This window comes from Malus domestica, chromosome 06 (genome assembly GCF_042453785.1).
Source record: "Malus domestica chromosome 06, GDT2T_hap1".
NCBI lineage: Eukaryota > Viridiplantae > Streptophyta > Magnoliopsida > Rosales > Rosaceae > Malus > Malus domestica.
Window position 1 is genome coordinate 32,766,180 of NC_091666.1, and position 15,520 is coordinate 32,781,699.

General features: G+C 41.0%; 2 protein-coding genes across 2 annotated transcripts; one reads left to right on the plus strand and one right to left on the minus strand.

Moving 5' to 3' along the window:
• The first annotated feature begins 57 nt into the window (after positions 1-57).
• On the plus strand, positions 58-5,099 carry LOC103437913 (hexosyltransferase GAUT11-like). Its single transcript, XM_008376439.4, has 2 exons — positions 58-700; positions 3,266-5,099. Exons 1-2 carry the CDS (start codon positions 548-550, stop codon positions 4,718-4,720), a joined length of 1,608 nt encoding a protein of 535 aa, XP_008374661.1. The 5' UTR covers positions 58-547; the 3' UTR covers positions 4,721-5,099.
• A 9,091-nt stretch (positions 5,100-14,190) lies between these two features.
• LOC103438210 (flavonol 4'-sulfotransferase-like) lies at positions 14,191-15,240 on the minus strand. Its single transcript, XM_008376739.3, has one exon. It carries the CDS (start codon positions 15,238-15,240, stop codon positions 14,191-14,193), a length of 1,050 nt encoding a protein of 349 aa, XP_008374961.1.
• Between the last annotated feature and the right edge of the window lie 280 nt (positions 15,241-15,520).

The following is a 15,520-nucleotide window of genomic DNA, read 5'->3' on the forward strand; positions in this document are numbered from 1 at the left end:
GTAATTAATATCAGCAAAAATGGAAATTAATATGATAGCAAGTTAGCAACCTTCTTATTTGGAAATTTATAGGAAAAAAATCACACGGTCTGATGCGACGGACTTTGTGACTGTTTTATTTTCCCTCCCCAAAAACTTAACACACACCATCTGCAATCTCTTCTCTGGTTAATATCTTCCGCATTTGCCGAAGCCCCCACACACACAGTGCCGACGACAGATCGCAAACTCGATCACTGTTTGCTCCCTCACCCAAGAGCTAAACACTCTGATTGTTCTTGCCCATCTCTTCAATTTTTCGATTCATTCGAAGCTGCCCGCCAGAGAGTGGGAGGAAAATACTGATTCGAAGGTGTGATTTCTGCGTAAAGGTTGCGTTTTGATCGATTTTTTGGGTTGAAGACGGCGTTTGGCGGATGCCCAAGTGAGCAAAAACGGAGCTGATATGATTGGAGGGCGGTTTGCAGTGGTACGTTGATCGAATCTGGGACATGTGTCGGTGCGGATTCGTGATTTGGTGGTGAATTGTGGAGGAAATTAGTCAAAGATGCGGAGGCGGGCGGCCGAGTATCGGCGCCCGGTTCGACGGAGGTTTTCGAATTGGATCTGGGCGCTTTTTGGGCTCTTCTCCGTTGCAGGCCTGGTTTTGTTAGTTGTGAACCATAACCAGCATGAAGATCGGGTCGAACAACCCGTGCTGGTATGATTGCTCAGCTCTCCCATTGCTCCTTCTGCGTGTGTGTCTTTGATCTTGATTAGATAAACTGCGTGTTTAAGTAACATTTTAATTTGGTGTTGGTGGATGGAAATTTGGTATGCTTGAACTCTGTTGTTTAAATCTATTTGAGGTTGTTTGATGGCGAAATTTCGGATGAAGTATCGAAATGCAAAAATTGGGTTTTTTTTCTTGTTTGGTTAGACATTCTGTTGGTTGGAATGTTGATTTTTCTTTTTATATGCAGTCAGGGTGTATATAATCCTTTTGTGAGTGGATCTCTAGTTGGTGGCATTTAGGAAAGAACTTAACAGTTTTCCTATGACGGTAGCAATTCCGGCTGAATCAATTGTGGCTTTGTTATGATATGATCATTTGATGTCTGGCTGGTACCGTTAATATTGTGTTTCTGATTTCAAGTCTGGATTATATTTATAGTTAGCAGTTCCGTTCTCAAGCTAGAGATTATATACGGATTACAGACAACGAACGTCCATGCTAGGATTTCAATAGAGTTTCCATTCTCACTAGTTCAATGTGCAGAACTGTATTTTTACTTGCTCATAGTTGGGGTTAATTTACCGTTCCTGTTATTGGGTGGTAGATTAGCTAAGTGGTTGTGGTTTCTACGAGGAGTAAAACAGGCTGCCAGTTGCTTGGCGCCGATTGCTAGACGGAAGTTGTGTGCCGGGGCATGGATTGATAGACCCCCAACTTCCCTTGTTCATATCTTACCACGGGATGGCCTTTCATGCCCCAAACAGTGTGATTTTGATCATTGGGGAATTTTTGTACTGGTTCTTCCTTCTCTTTTTTCTGTTTTTTCCTTTTGCATCTCTTGACTGTTCATCTATGATCTGCCCTTGCTTTCATTTTAGAGTTTGGCCTGTGTGCCTTTTCTGGTTGTTAGTTTGGGCTGAGGCCTTAATACATTACACAATTTAAATGTTACGATGGGGTGGATAAAGTAGATTGGTAAGCAGTAAGCACACACTTTGTTCACACTAACCCAGATGTATATTGTCGTTATTTGGCTTGGGATTATTTGATAAACATCTTTTTTTTCGTTTTTATTTTGTCAACTGAATTGTTATTTGTATGCTTGTACTTATCGTTGCTTTTGTAGGACCTTGTGAATCCAATTGGAAAAGTCTCCCATGTGCTACTTCACTTAGAGATCGAACTGTTTCCCACATTTAAGTTCCTGCCAAATTATATCCTTCGGAGGATAGAACTTCTAATTGACCATTTGACATTGGTTTTATCTATTTGTACAATTGTAATGTGCAACACAGAGAGCACAATAAAAAGTGAATGTCACTGGATTTTCACGGTTCCACAATACTGTTGTCAACAATCACACATGGTTCTGTGTCCTGTACTTGGAGATCCTTTTGACCAGGCCATAGATGAGCTTATTGGAATTGTGCAATGTGTTGCTCTTAAACACCTTAGGCGAATTGTTCTTGGACTTTTTTGTCTGAAATCTATGTGTTGGTAATTTTTTCATGAGTTCTCAAATGATCAGTTTTACTATATGGGGTTTTTTATTTCCTCTCTAAACGCATGATTTATCTAGAGCCAAATTTGTGGAAATACACTTATATGCATCAAAATGCATTATCCTATTGTTATATTTAAAGCATACACGAAATTTTTGTCCCTTATTTATGAAGTTCCGCACTTCATAATTCATTTACTTTCAGTTCCCCTTCTAACGAACGTATTGACTGCTTCCAATGCATTTGGAATTTTCGTAAGACAACGGTCTGATATTCCTAATTCATTATGTGTTTGTGTTCTAATTAATGCAAGTCCTAAATCATAAAAATGCTGTACAATTAGCTCTCAATTACTCTGATGTGTTTGAGCCTGTGGTGAGGCATGAGAATCAGAACCATTCCATGCTATTCTCCCCTTCGTGATAACAAAATTTAGTTGGTCATTAAACAATACTTCATTCCCTCCATCTTTTTTCATGTCTTCTTAAATTTGAGAAAGTTCTAGTCATAAGCTAGCTTGAATTAACAATATAACACTGTGGGTTATATGCAGCTGAACCTTGACCCTGTACTCATAGAAGTAATTTGACAGATAATGTCAAAATTTGGATGGTCTCAAGAGGAAAATGTCTGAATTTGTGTGTTTTTGATAACAGATGATGAATAATCTGTTCATCATTTTTCACATTGAGCCAGCTATTATGGTTAGCAATATTTTCATGCTTTATAGGTCATATTTATGTACAATCTTTGGTTTGATTTGTACTGTAGGAATTGGAAGCGAGGTTCTGAATCTTGTTATCCTGGTTAGAAAAGTAGACGTTTTTGCTTTAGGTGTGGAAATCGGAAATGAGATTCTGAATTTTATTATCCTGGTTGGCAAAGTAGACGTTTTTTGCTTTTCTCACATCTCCCTTTTCTTAGTATGTAATTGTATCTATAAAAAGTGTATTTCCTCTTAGGTCGATGTGAATTGACTTTTGTTACTTTGTGATGTGGCTTGTCATTTTGTTTAGTGCCTTACTTGAATGTGACTGCCCTTCTGCAGGAGAGAAATACGAGACTTGAGCAGGTTGCTCATGAGAGTTTAAATTTTACTGAAGAAATATTGAGTGCTAGATCGTTTTCCAGGCAGCTAGCTGAACAAATGACGCTTGCCAAAGCTTATGTTATTATTGCCAAAGAGCACAATAACCTTCATCTTGCTTGGGAGCTTAGTTCAAAGATCCGAAGTTGCCAGCTTTTGCTGTCAACAGCTGCCATGAGGGGAGAGCCTGTGACACTAGAGGAAGCAGAGCCAATAATTAAAAGCCTATCATACCTTATATTCAGAGCCGAAGATGCACATTATGACATTGCAACCACAATAATGACAATGAAATCCCATATCCAAGCCCTTGAAGAGCGTGCAAATGCCGCAACAGTTCAAAGCACGGTATTCGGGCAACTAGCTGCTGAAGCATTACCCAAAAGCCTCCATTGCCTAAATGTTAAGCTCACAGCTGATTGGCTTAAAAAGCCATATCTGCAACGACTTGCAGATGAAAAGAGGAATTCTCCCAGACTCGTGGACAACAATACCTACCATTTCTGCTTATTTTCAGACAATGTGGTTGCCACCTCTGTGGTTGTCAACTCCACTGTCTCCAATGCTGACCATCCAAAACAGCTGGTCTTCCACATTGTCACAAATGGGATCAACTATGGGACAATGCAGGCGTGGTTCCAAAGTAATGATTTCAAAGGGTCCACAATAGAAGTGCAGAATATTGAGGAATTTTCTTGGTTTAATGCTTCTTATTCACCTATCATGAAACAGCTCCTTGATGCAGATTCGCGAGACTTTTATTTTGGTGGATATCAAGATATGGATGTTGTGCCAAAGCTGCGGAGCCCTAAGTATCTATCTTTGCTCAATCACCTTCGATTCTACATTCCAGAGATCTATCCGCAGCTGGAGAAGGTAGTTTTTCTTGATGACGACGTTGTTGTCCAGAAGGATCTGACCCCACTTTTCTCATTGGAGTTGCATGGAAATGTGAATGGAGCAGTGGAAACTTGTCTTGAAGCATTTCATCGTTATTACAAGTATCTGAATTTCTCAAACCCAATCATCAGCGCCAAGTTTGATCCACAGGCATGTGGGTGGGCCTTCGGTATGAATGTCTTTGATTTAATTGCTTGGAAGAAAGCAAATGTAACTGCACGGTATCATTACTGGCAGGAGCAGAATGCCAATGGGACACTTTGGAGGCTAGGCACTCTTCCGCCTGGCCTTCTAACATTTTACGGTCTGACAGAGCCGCTTGATAGGAGATGGCATGTATTAGGACTGGGGTATGATCTGAACATTGACAACCGATTGATTGAGAGTGCGGCGGTGGTTCACTTTAACGGGTTCATGAAGCCGTGGCTGAAGTTGGCCATTGGCAGGTATAAGCCTCTCTGGGAGCGGTATGTAAATCAAAGCCACCCGTACCTCCAAGATTGTGTCACAAGCTAGAATGTGCTGCTTCTTGATTGCTCGTAATTCATGCGATCTCCGAGACTTTTAAACTCTCAATGCCGGAAAATATGGTTCCCGTTATTGTAGTCAGGAGTACAAAATTTTGAAGTAAAGTTTACCAGACAGTTATCATTTTTTTTTCTTTTCTGCATCATAGTTCCCTGAAAGGAAAAGAGCATTGTTTCTTATACATTTAGAAAGTTTACATGTACCAGGTGAAGAGTTGTGAGAGCTAAATTGACTTTTGCGCCTGAGATGGGGTTTTCTTTTTCCCCCTCTCTGCAAGCTGTAGAATTATTTGTTCCTTAGCAGGTGTTTGTAATAAATTTTCAGCCTCATTTGAGTTATATTATGCAACTGAACCAATTTTTTAGCAGTTTGTTTATTGACATAAACTGCAACATCTGGTTGTCTTTGTGGAGTTTTTATTTTTTATAAATATTTTCTTCTACAATGACTTGAGAAAGGAAGAAATGAATTCTGTTAAATATTGTTAATTAACTAATCATTTGCCGCCGCACGTAAGTTGAAGGTCTTAGGTTTGATGAGTTTGATTCTAATTAATTATAGTTTGCTCATCATCTGGCTTATTCCAAATCTCTCATAATTTCCAGCCTATAGAATGGGAGATTTGAACAAATTGAGAGTTGGGACCAAGTAACATATTCCTAATGAATTCTATTTATTTGGTACGTATAGATGACTAAACGATCTTCCGTTCAAATAACTAGTTGTAGAGATAATCTTTGAATGATGATTAAGAAGAGGAACAGTTTCGCATGATAAAAATATTTATTCAAAAATGGCGGATAAGGCAGTGCAGCCTATGGGGTGATTGCAAGTATATTTAATTTCAGCCATTAAAATGGTATCTCTCAATCCAATAAGGAAGTATATATAGTGCCATGGATATTCCTTCACCATATAAAAGGCTTCCAAAACCTGTAAACTTTATGTGCTGCATGCTGATGTACATTTGCCGCAACCGGAAAGATGTTCTTATTTCCAAATGGAGGTACATGAACAGATTGAGGCTTAAGGAACTTGGACCCCTCTCGCTAGAAGAAGCGTTTGAGCTTTTCTGTCGAGGAGTTTCCGACGTTGGACCCTTTTGGGATCATGTGTTAGGCTACTGGAAAGCAAGATAGGAATTTCCCGACAAAATATTGTTCTTGAAATATGAGGAAACGATAAAGGATCCCATTGTTTTCATGTGACGAGATTGGCTGAGTTCCTCGGCCAACCTTACGCGGCGGAGGAAGAGAGCAAAGGGGTGGTGCACCAAATTGTAAAGCTTTGTAGTTTTGAAAATTTGAGCAGTTGGGAAGTTAATAAAACCAGCAGGCCTAAGCAACAGCTTCCTCAGCATGTTTTTTTTTTTAGTACAATGATATATTTTATAATAAGGAAAGGAAAATTATGGTGAGTATGAAATGTATATTCTATTATATGTCTAACGATTTACAAGAGAGTGCTCTTTATATGAGCCAATGAACAGACAACAATCATTCATGGCTAATGGAAACAATCATGAAAAGCTAATGGACAGCTAGTGGACTAGACACAATCATGAATGGCTAATGGAAGCAATCATGAAAGGCTAATGGACAGTGGACTAGACGGCTAGTGGACAAGCAATCCATGTGTTGAGAAGAAGATTCCATTTTACGCCCCCGCAAGACAGTGGTCCCGTCAGAGATTGTGTCTAGTCCACTAGCTGTCCATTAGCTTTTCATGATTGCTTCCATTAGCCATTCATGATTGTGTCTAGTCCACTAGCTGTCCATTAGCCTTTCATGATTGTTTCCATTAGCCATGAATGATTGTTGTCTGTTCATTGGCTCCTATAAAGAGCACTCTCTTGTAAATCATTAGATATATAATAGAATATACATTTCATACTCACCATAATTTGGTATCAAGAGCAACAAAGCTCCATTGAGCATTTTTTTTTCCCCATCCTCATGGCTGAATCCACCAACTCACCCCCCTTGCCCACCCCTGTCACCATTAACGCTGCTGCTCAGTTACCTCTAAAACTCACACCCACCAACTTTCCTTCCTGGCGAGCTCAATTCAATGCCCTGCTTCTTGGATATGACTTGATGGGTTACATTGATGGATCAAAACCATGTCATGCTACCTCCTCTGTTGTGTCCTACACCTTCTGGATTCATCAAGATCAGCTGCTACTACATGCTATCTTAGCTTTTGTCTCTGAACAGATTATATCTCTCATTTCCTCCTCTAAAACCTCCAAGGAGGCTTGGGACAAGCTCACCAAGCTCTACGCCAACAAAACACGCTCTCGGGTTCTCAACCTCAAAGAGCATCTTACGCTTATGCGTCGTGATACACAACTTGTGTTAGTTTTTCTACAAGCTATCAAAGCTATCATTAATGAGCTTGCCATCATTAATTCTCCACTCTCCGACAATGATGTTGTTCTACACGTCATTAATGGTGTTGGACCTGCCTTCAAAGAAATCGTTGTCGTTGTTTGGGCTAGCGATACCTCCATCTTCTTTGAGAATCTGTATGACAAACTCATTGAACATGAAACTTTCCTCCAACGGGATGCACCACCAGCTGATGTTACTCCTATGACTGCCCTTGTTGCTCAAGCTCCCCGATCCTCCCAGCGTGACTTCAGGTCAGTACAAGCCTCCCAACAACGTCCTGGCGTGGATTTCTTAGACACCTTCAGTCCAGTTGTCAAACCCACCACCATCCGTATTGTTCTTCATTTGGCTCTCACTCATGGTTGGCCTCTTCGTCAATTAGACGTGAACAATGCTTTTTTGCATGGATCACTCTCTGAGGATGTTTACATGGTGCAACCCCCCGGGTTCGATGAATCTACTGTTCCAACACATGTCTGCAAACTCCGCAAAGCTTTATATGGCCTCAAGCAGGCACCCCGATCATGGTACAAGGAGTTGAGCGTTTTTTTGCTCAATCAAGGATTTGTCAATGCCATCTTACATACCTCTCTCTTTATTTTTCGTCAGATAATGATGTGATCTTTTTTCTAGTTTATGTTGATGATCTTGTTTTTACAGGAAATAATACCAGGTTCCTCTCTACGTTCATTCAAGCCTTGGCAAATCGTTTTTCTATCAAAGATTTGGGGAACCTTCATTATTTCCTTAGGGTTGAAGTGATACCCACCACCACGGGTTTGTTTATTTCTCAACATAAATATATCCATGATCTTCTAGCTAAAGCTAAAATGGATGGTGCTAAGGATGTGACCACACCAATGGCTACCTCTACTCCTTTGATTCTCTCTGATGGCTCTCCTCTCACTGATGCTACTACCTTTCGACAACTTGTTGGAAGTCTCCAATACCTCAGTCTCGCCCGCCCTGACATCTTATTTACCGTCAACAAACTCTCACAGTTCATGCATTGACCAACTGAGTCTCATTGGCAGGCTTTGAAACATCTTCTCCGCTATTTGAAAAGCACTATTTTTCATGGCATTCTCTTCCGCCGCAGTGCCTCATCTCGTCTATATGCCTTCTCAGACGCTGATTGGGTTGGTGATCGTGATGACCGTAAGTCTACCACGGGTTATGTCATTTATTTGGGTGGCAACTTAATCTCTTGGAGCTCTCACAAACAACGTTCTGTCGCTCGATCGTCCATGCAAGCAGAATACCGCGTCATAGCCTCTACTACTGCTGAACTAGCTTGGCTTCAATCCCTTCTCCATAAGCTTGGTGTCTCCTCAATGGATAAGCCAACCATTTCCTGCGACAATATTAGGGCAACTTTTTATAGTGTCAATTCTGTTCTTCACTCTGGCATGAAGCAGATTGAACTTGATTTTCAGTTTGTTCGTGATCGAGTCAATCGCGGGCTTCTTCAAGTGCCACATGTTTCTACTCAGGATCAGCTTGTAGACGTCCTCACAAAAGCCCTTCCTCGTCCACACATCTGATTGTTACGATCCAAGATCGGTGTCTCTGACGGGACTACCGTCTTGCAGGAGTGTAAAAGGGAATCTTCTTCTCAACACATGGATTGCTTGTCCACTAGCTGTCTAGTCCACTAGCTATCCATTAGCCTTTCATGATTGCTTCCATTAGCCATTCATGATTGTGTCTAGTCCACTAGCTGTCCATTAGCATTTCATGATTGTTTCCATTAGCCATGAATGATTGTTGTCTGTTCATTGGCTTCTATAAAGAGCACTTTCTTGTAAATCATTAGATATATAATAGAATATACATTTCATACTCACCACCGATCTTGGATCATAACAACTGGAAGCGTGTACGAGGAAGGGATTTTGTGAGGACGTCTGCAAGCTGATCCTGAGTAGAAACATGTGACACTTGAAGAAGCCCGCGATTGACTCAATCACGAACAAACTGAAAATCAAGTTCAATGTGCTTCATGCGAGAGTGAAGAACAGGATTGACACTATAAAAAATTGCCCCAATATTGTCGTAAGAAATGGTTGGCTTATCCATTGAGGAGACATCAAGCTCATGGAGAAGGGATTGAAGCCAAACTAGTTTAGCAGTAGTAGAGGCTATGGCGTGGTATTCTGCTTGCGTGGACAATCGAGCGATAGAACGTTGTTTGCGAGAGCTTCAAGAGATTAAGTTGCCACCCAAATAAATGACATAACCCGTGGTAGACTTACGGTCATCACAATCACCAACCCAGTCAGCGTCTGAGAACGCATATAGACAAGATGAGGCACTACGGCGGAAGAGAATGCCATGAAAAATAGTGCCTTTCAGATAGTGGATGAGACATTTCAAGGCCTGCCAATGAGACTCAGTTGGTCGATGCATGAACTGTGAGAGTTTGTTGACGGTAAATGAGATGTCAGGGCGGGTGAGACTGAGGTATTAGAGACCTCCAACAAGTTGTCAAAAGGTAATAGCATCAGTGAGAAAAGAGCCATCAGAGAGAATCAAATGAGTAGAGGTAGCCATTGGTGTGGTCACATCCTTAGCACCATCCATTTTAGCTTTAGCTAGAAGATCATGGATATATTTATGTTGAGAAAGAAACAAACCCGTGGTGATGGGTATCACTTCAACCCCAAGGAAATAATGAAGGTTCCCCAAATCTTTGACAGAAAAACAATTTGCCAAGGCTTGAGTGAACGTAGAGAGGAGCATGGTATTATTTCCTATAAGAACAAGATCATCAACATAAACTAGAAAAAAGATCACATCATTATCCTGACGAAAAATAAAGAGAGAGGTATGTGAGATGGCATTGACAAATCCTTGATTGAGCAAAAAAATGCTCAACTCCTTGTACCATGATCGGGGTGCCTGCTTGAGGCCATATAAAGCTTTGCGAAGTTTGCAGACATGTGTTGGAGCAGTAGATTCACCGAACCCAGGGGGTTGCACCATGTAAACATCCTCAAAGAGTGATCCATGCAAAAAAGCATTGTTCATGTCTAATTGACGAAGAGGCCAACCATGAGTGAGAGCCAAATGAAGAACAAACGGATGGTGGTGGGTTTGACAACTGGACTGAAGGTGTTTAAGAAATCCATGCCAGGACTTTGGTGAAAGCCTTTAGCAGCAAGGCGTGCTTTGTACCTATCAATGTTGCCATCAGAATGTCTTTTGATGCGGAAGACCCATTTGCACCCGATAAGATTCTGTGAAGGTTAAGGAAGAACAAGCTCCCAAGTGCCATTGCGGATTAACGCATTGAACTCGTCGAACATGGTTGCACGCCAAAGATGATCTTTGATAGCCTAAGAAACACATGTTGGTTCAATGGGAGAATGAAGTGGGTGTTTGGTGGTAGTGCAAAGTTGTTTAGGTTTAAAGATATCGTTTTTGGCTCGGGTGGTCATGGGGTGATGGTTGAAATTATTTGGTGGTGGTGGTGGGGGTAAGGGAGTGATAGATGATGGGCATGTGGGTATGAGATGATGTGGTGATGGGGGGTGAGCAGTCGCAGATGGTAATGGTGCAGGGGAGAGACAAAACTCAGACACCTCCGAAGATGTATGAGTGGCAGCATGCTGAGAAGTAGAGGTGTGTGATGGAACTGGTGGTACCTCGATAATGTGAGAAAGAATGGAGATGGTTGCTGGAGTGACAGCAGACCATACGGTGGAGTCGAGGGAAGGAACTGGAGGGACAACGGAGTCACGAGAAGAAAAAGGAAAAGTGTTTTCGTCAAATCGAATGTGACAGGAAACAAACAAACGACGGGAAGGGAGATCAAGACATAGATAAGCACTTTGAGTAAAGGAGTAACCAAGAAAGAGACATGGACAAGATCGAGGAAGAAGCTTGTTGGAATTGTAGGGTCTTAACCAAGGGAAACATAAGCAACCAAACACACGAAGTGTAATGTAGTTAGGAAGATCACCAAAGAGAGCTTTGTATGGAAAGATATTATTGAGAACATGAATGGGCATCCTATTAATAAGATACACAGCAGTTTTGAAAGCATATGACCAATAAGTTAGGGGTAAGGATGCTTGGTGGAGAAGTGTTAACCCTGTTTTGACAACATGGCGGTGGTTGTGTTCAATAACACCATTGTGTTCGAGAGTGTGTGGAGGAGTGGTGAGGTGAGTGATGCCATTTGTGGAAAGAAAATGTTTTGAGTTTAACATATTCTCCCCCTCCGTCAGAGTAAAAGGTGATTATTTTGGTGTGGAAGTAGTTTCCTACAAGAGCTTTAAAGGTTGTGAAGATTGAGAAAACATCGGATTTGTGTTTCATGGGATAAAACCAAATATATTTCGTGAAATGATCTACAAAGATAACACAGTATAAAAAACCATCAGTAGATAAATAGGGAGCAGGACCCTATACATCACTATAAATTAGTTCAAAGGGACGCTTACTAATAAGCGTAGAATGACCAAACGGGAGCTTGTGGCTCTTATTGCAATGGCAAGAAGTGCAAATAGAATGAGTTGAAGACATAGGAATAGAGGAGGTACGTTGGATTTGAAGAAAGGTTCGATGGTTGGGGTGACCGAGCCGACGGTGCCACACATTGGAGGAGTCCATCACATTACTCATAACTTGTTTTTGAGGCATCAAGCACGGCCACTCATATGTATCATCCTTATTCGGGCCTCGAAGAAGTGCCGCTCCCGTGTTAAGATCCTTGACAAGAAAGAAATCAGGAAAAAATTCAATAAAGGTTGCATTTTATCTATTAAATTTGGCAATGGAAATAATATTACGAGAAATGGAAGGAACACACAGGATATCATTTAAGTGAAATGGGGTGGTAGAGGAAGAAGAGAGTGATGTGGAACCAACATGTGTAATACTCAACCCGTTCCATTACCAATAATAATTTGATCAAGACCATCATAGGTAGTGGAGTCCGGGATTTTCCTGGAGTCAGAGGTGACATGGTGAGAGGCACCCGAGTCGAGCAGCCAAGGAGATGATGTTGAGGGGCGGATAGTGGTGTGGTTAACCGTAGGTGGAGCAGAAGAAAGTTGAGGGCAACATTTTGCACTATGCCCTTGAGTACCACACCATTAACAGAAACCACAATACCCTGTACCGGAACGGTAATTATTGGAGTTGTGGTTGTTAGCACGGTGATAGTTGTAGGTGGTATTCGTTAGATATTGTTGGGAGGCTTGTGTGGACCTGAAGTCACGCTGGGATGAGCGGGGAGCTTGAGCAACAAGGGCAGTCATAGGAGTAACAGCAGCTGGTGGTGCATCCCGTTGGAGGAAAGTTTCATGTTCAATGAGTTTGTCATACAGATTCTCAAATGAGATGGAGGTATAGCTAACCCGAACAACGGCAACAATTTCTTTGAAGGCAGGTCCAACACCATTAAGGACGTGTAGAACAACATCATCGTTGGAGAGTGGAGAATCAATGATGGCAAGCTCATCAATGATAGCTTTGATAGCTTGTAGAAAAACTGACACAGGTTGTGTATCACGACGCATGAGTGTAAGACGCTCTTTGAGGTTGAGAACCCGAGAGCGTGTTTTGTTGGCGTAGAGCTTGGTGAGCTTGTCCCAAGCCTCCTTAGAGGTTTTAGAGGAGGAAATGAGAGATATAATCTGTTCAAAGATAGAAGCTAAGATAGCATGTAGTAGCAGCTGATCTTGACGAATCCAGAAGGTGTAGGACACGGCGGAGGAGGCAGCAGGACATGGTTTTGATCCATCAATGTAACCCATCAGGTCATATCCAATAAGCAAGGCATTGAATTGAGCTCGCCAGGAAGGAAAGTTGGTGGGTGTGAGTTTTAGAGGTAACTGAGCAGCAGCGTTAATGGTGACAGGGGTGGGCAAGGGGGTGAGTTGGTGGATTCAACCATAATTGATCAGGGAAAAAAAATGCTCGATGGAGCTTTGTTGCTCTTGATACCAAATTATGGTGAGTATGAAATGTATATTCTATTATATATCCAATGATTTACAAGAGAGTGTTCTTTATAGAAGCCAATGAACAGACAACAATCATTCATGGCTAATGGAAACAATCATGAAAAGCTAATGGATAGCTAGTGGACTAGACATAATCATAATGGCTAATGAAAGCAATCATGAAAGGCTAATGGACAGTTAGTGGACTAGACGGCTAGTGGACAAGCAATCCATGTGTTGAGAAGAAGATTCCCTTTTAAGGAAGGAGTTCGACTATTCGAGCATGGTTTTAATTAAAGGAGAAGTTGGCGATTGGAAGAACTATTTCACAGATGAGATGGGAAATCGTAAATCAGATCACAAGTGACAAGTTGAATGGTTCTCGTTTGACATTCGGCACTGCCTAGCTAACCTAATTTCTAATTATTTGGCATCAAATAGCAATTAATTAATGAATGTATGTGTTTCAATTGTGCCTACGTACAAGCACTTAGTGTCAACAATATTTAATCGTTGGGTTTGATCCAACAGTTCTTAATCATCACTTAGTTTTAAGTTATTAGACAAATCATACAATCAAATATGTGTCGACACTGAGTACCTATAGATAATCATGAAAAATCGCCTAGTCACAATCTTACATGTGCCTCTCAACAACGCATTATATTATTAACTTTGTGTTGGAACATTTATTAATTTACTTTCGATATGCAAGAATTCTGTATAATTTCAAGCTCATGCACATGGAGTAATTTCAAATTGTCTGGATTTTACAATACATGTATGATAAAATTGTGTGGCTTCAAAATTCAAGTGTTATGGATATTTTAACCCTCAAATTTGATTTCTATAGTTGTTAAATCTTTTATTTTTAATTTCAGTCATTCATTTTTTGTACCACTGCATGCTATGATTAAAAATTACATATCGAGAGAATTAGGCAAAATATTACTTACAAACTAAAAATACTAGACCTTAAAAAAAACAATACATTAAACAGGGAAGAACCACTACAACGTTATTAATACCAATAGCAGCTACCTGAATATGGCTAATCTTTCTAACGGTTTGAGTTATTTGCTGGTTATAAGGGTAGATAAGCAGCTTTATTCTAAAGTTCCAAACCAAAAGTGCCCAACTTTTCTTGTGTGATTTTGTCAAGACGCTCGAACATCTCAGGTGTCAGATGGTTCTTGGAGTCTCCGACCTCACCTCGCCGGAAGAAGGCACTGTTGTCCACCAGTAACTGGTTTTGCCCGGTTTGGGACGCCACATGCACTTGGAATGTCCCACTTTTGTTCACCTCCAAGTTACTCAAATTCTCAAAACTGCACAACTCTATCACTTCTTGCAGCACACCTTCCCTCTCTTCCTCCGACGAAAAAGGATGCCCCATGAACTCAGCCAGCTTCTTCACATGGTGCATTGTGTCCCTCTTCATGTCCTCGTACTTCACAAACAGCACCTCATCGGGGCGTTCCGTGCTCGCTTTCCAATACCCTAAAACATGATCCCAGAAGGGGCCATTAGTTGAAACCCCATTGCAAAACAACTCAAATGCCTCTTCCATAGAAATACTTGGTGACTTATGAAGTTTTTGGTTATTTTTTGACGCAAACTGCTCCGAAAATTTCCAAAAGGAAACAAAAACATCTTTAGGGTTCCTAGCAATGTACACAATCCGACCGGCCAAAACGGATTTTGGTAACGATGAGTATGGAATGTGGGTTGAAAGCAACCTAGGTGATGCTGCAGGAAGAGAGTCTAGGTACGTGATCGGATTGGATCCAATCATGTGCTCTTGGTCGCGTAATTCTAAGAAGGGTACGCAGTTATGTGGATTTTTTATGAGCAGAGGATGAGATGATGATGATAATGATCCATGGTGCTTTCGGTTTACGATAGCAATCATGAGGGCCTTCATCCAGGTTGTGCCCGACTTTGGAGACGATGCCAAGAGAAAGTCAGTGTCCCTAGCCTTGAAGCATTGTGCCCAAATGGTCCCTAAAAGCCAAACGCTGGAATACCAAAACCCTTGGTATTTGTAGAAACACCCACCAGCTCCCCAGCTTTTTTCTTTCGGGAGAGTTGATAGCATTTCTTCGAAATTTTCGGGAACAATCATCTTGTTTTCCTCTACTTCTCGATCACCTGGAGCCATGTGTACTATAGTCCGAGGAAAGGAGAAGAAGAAGAGGTGAAGAACTGGTAAGAACTACATGGCTATATATAATTAAGGTAGGGTACGTAGTAACTGCATGGCTATAATTTCTAATGTACCGTCTTCTACTGCAACAGACATGTATTGATAGCTATCACAGTCGATTGTTTCTGTCTTCAATTGGTATTTTAATTTTGATTTGAGTTTATGATGTAATATGTTGATTTGCAAACGTTTCAATATAGTCATTAATTAACGTTTCTTTGAGTCAGTTTCTTAA

Coding starts and splice junctions, on each gene's coding strand:
- LOC103437913 (XM_008376439.4), top strand. CDS start 548: ATGCGGAGGCGGGCGGCCGAGTATCGGCGCCCGGTTCGACGGAGGTTT. Junction 701..3,265: donor GGGTCGAACAACCCGTGCTG/GTATGATTGCTC, acceptor GCCCTTCTGCAG/GAGAGAAATACGAGACTTGA.
- LOC103438210 (XM_008376739.3), bottom strand. CDS start 15,240: ATGGCTCCAGGTGATCGAGAAGTAGAGGAAAACAAGATGATTGTTCCC.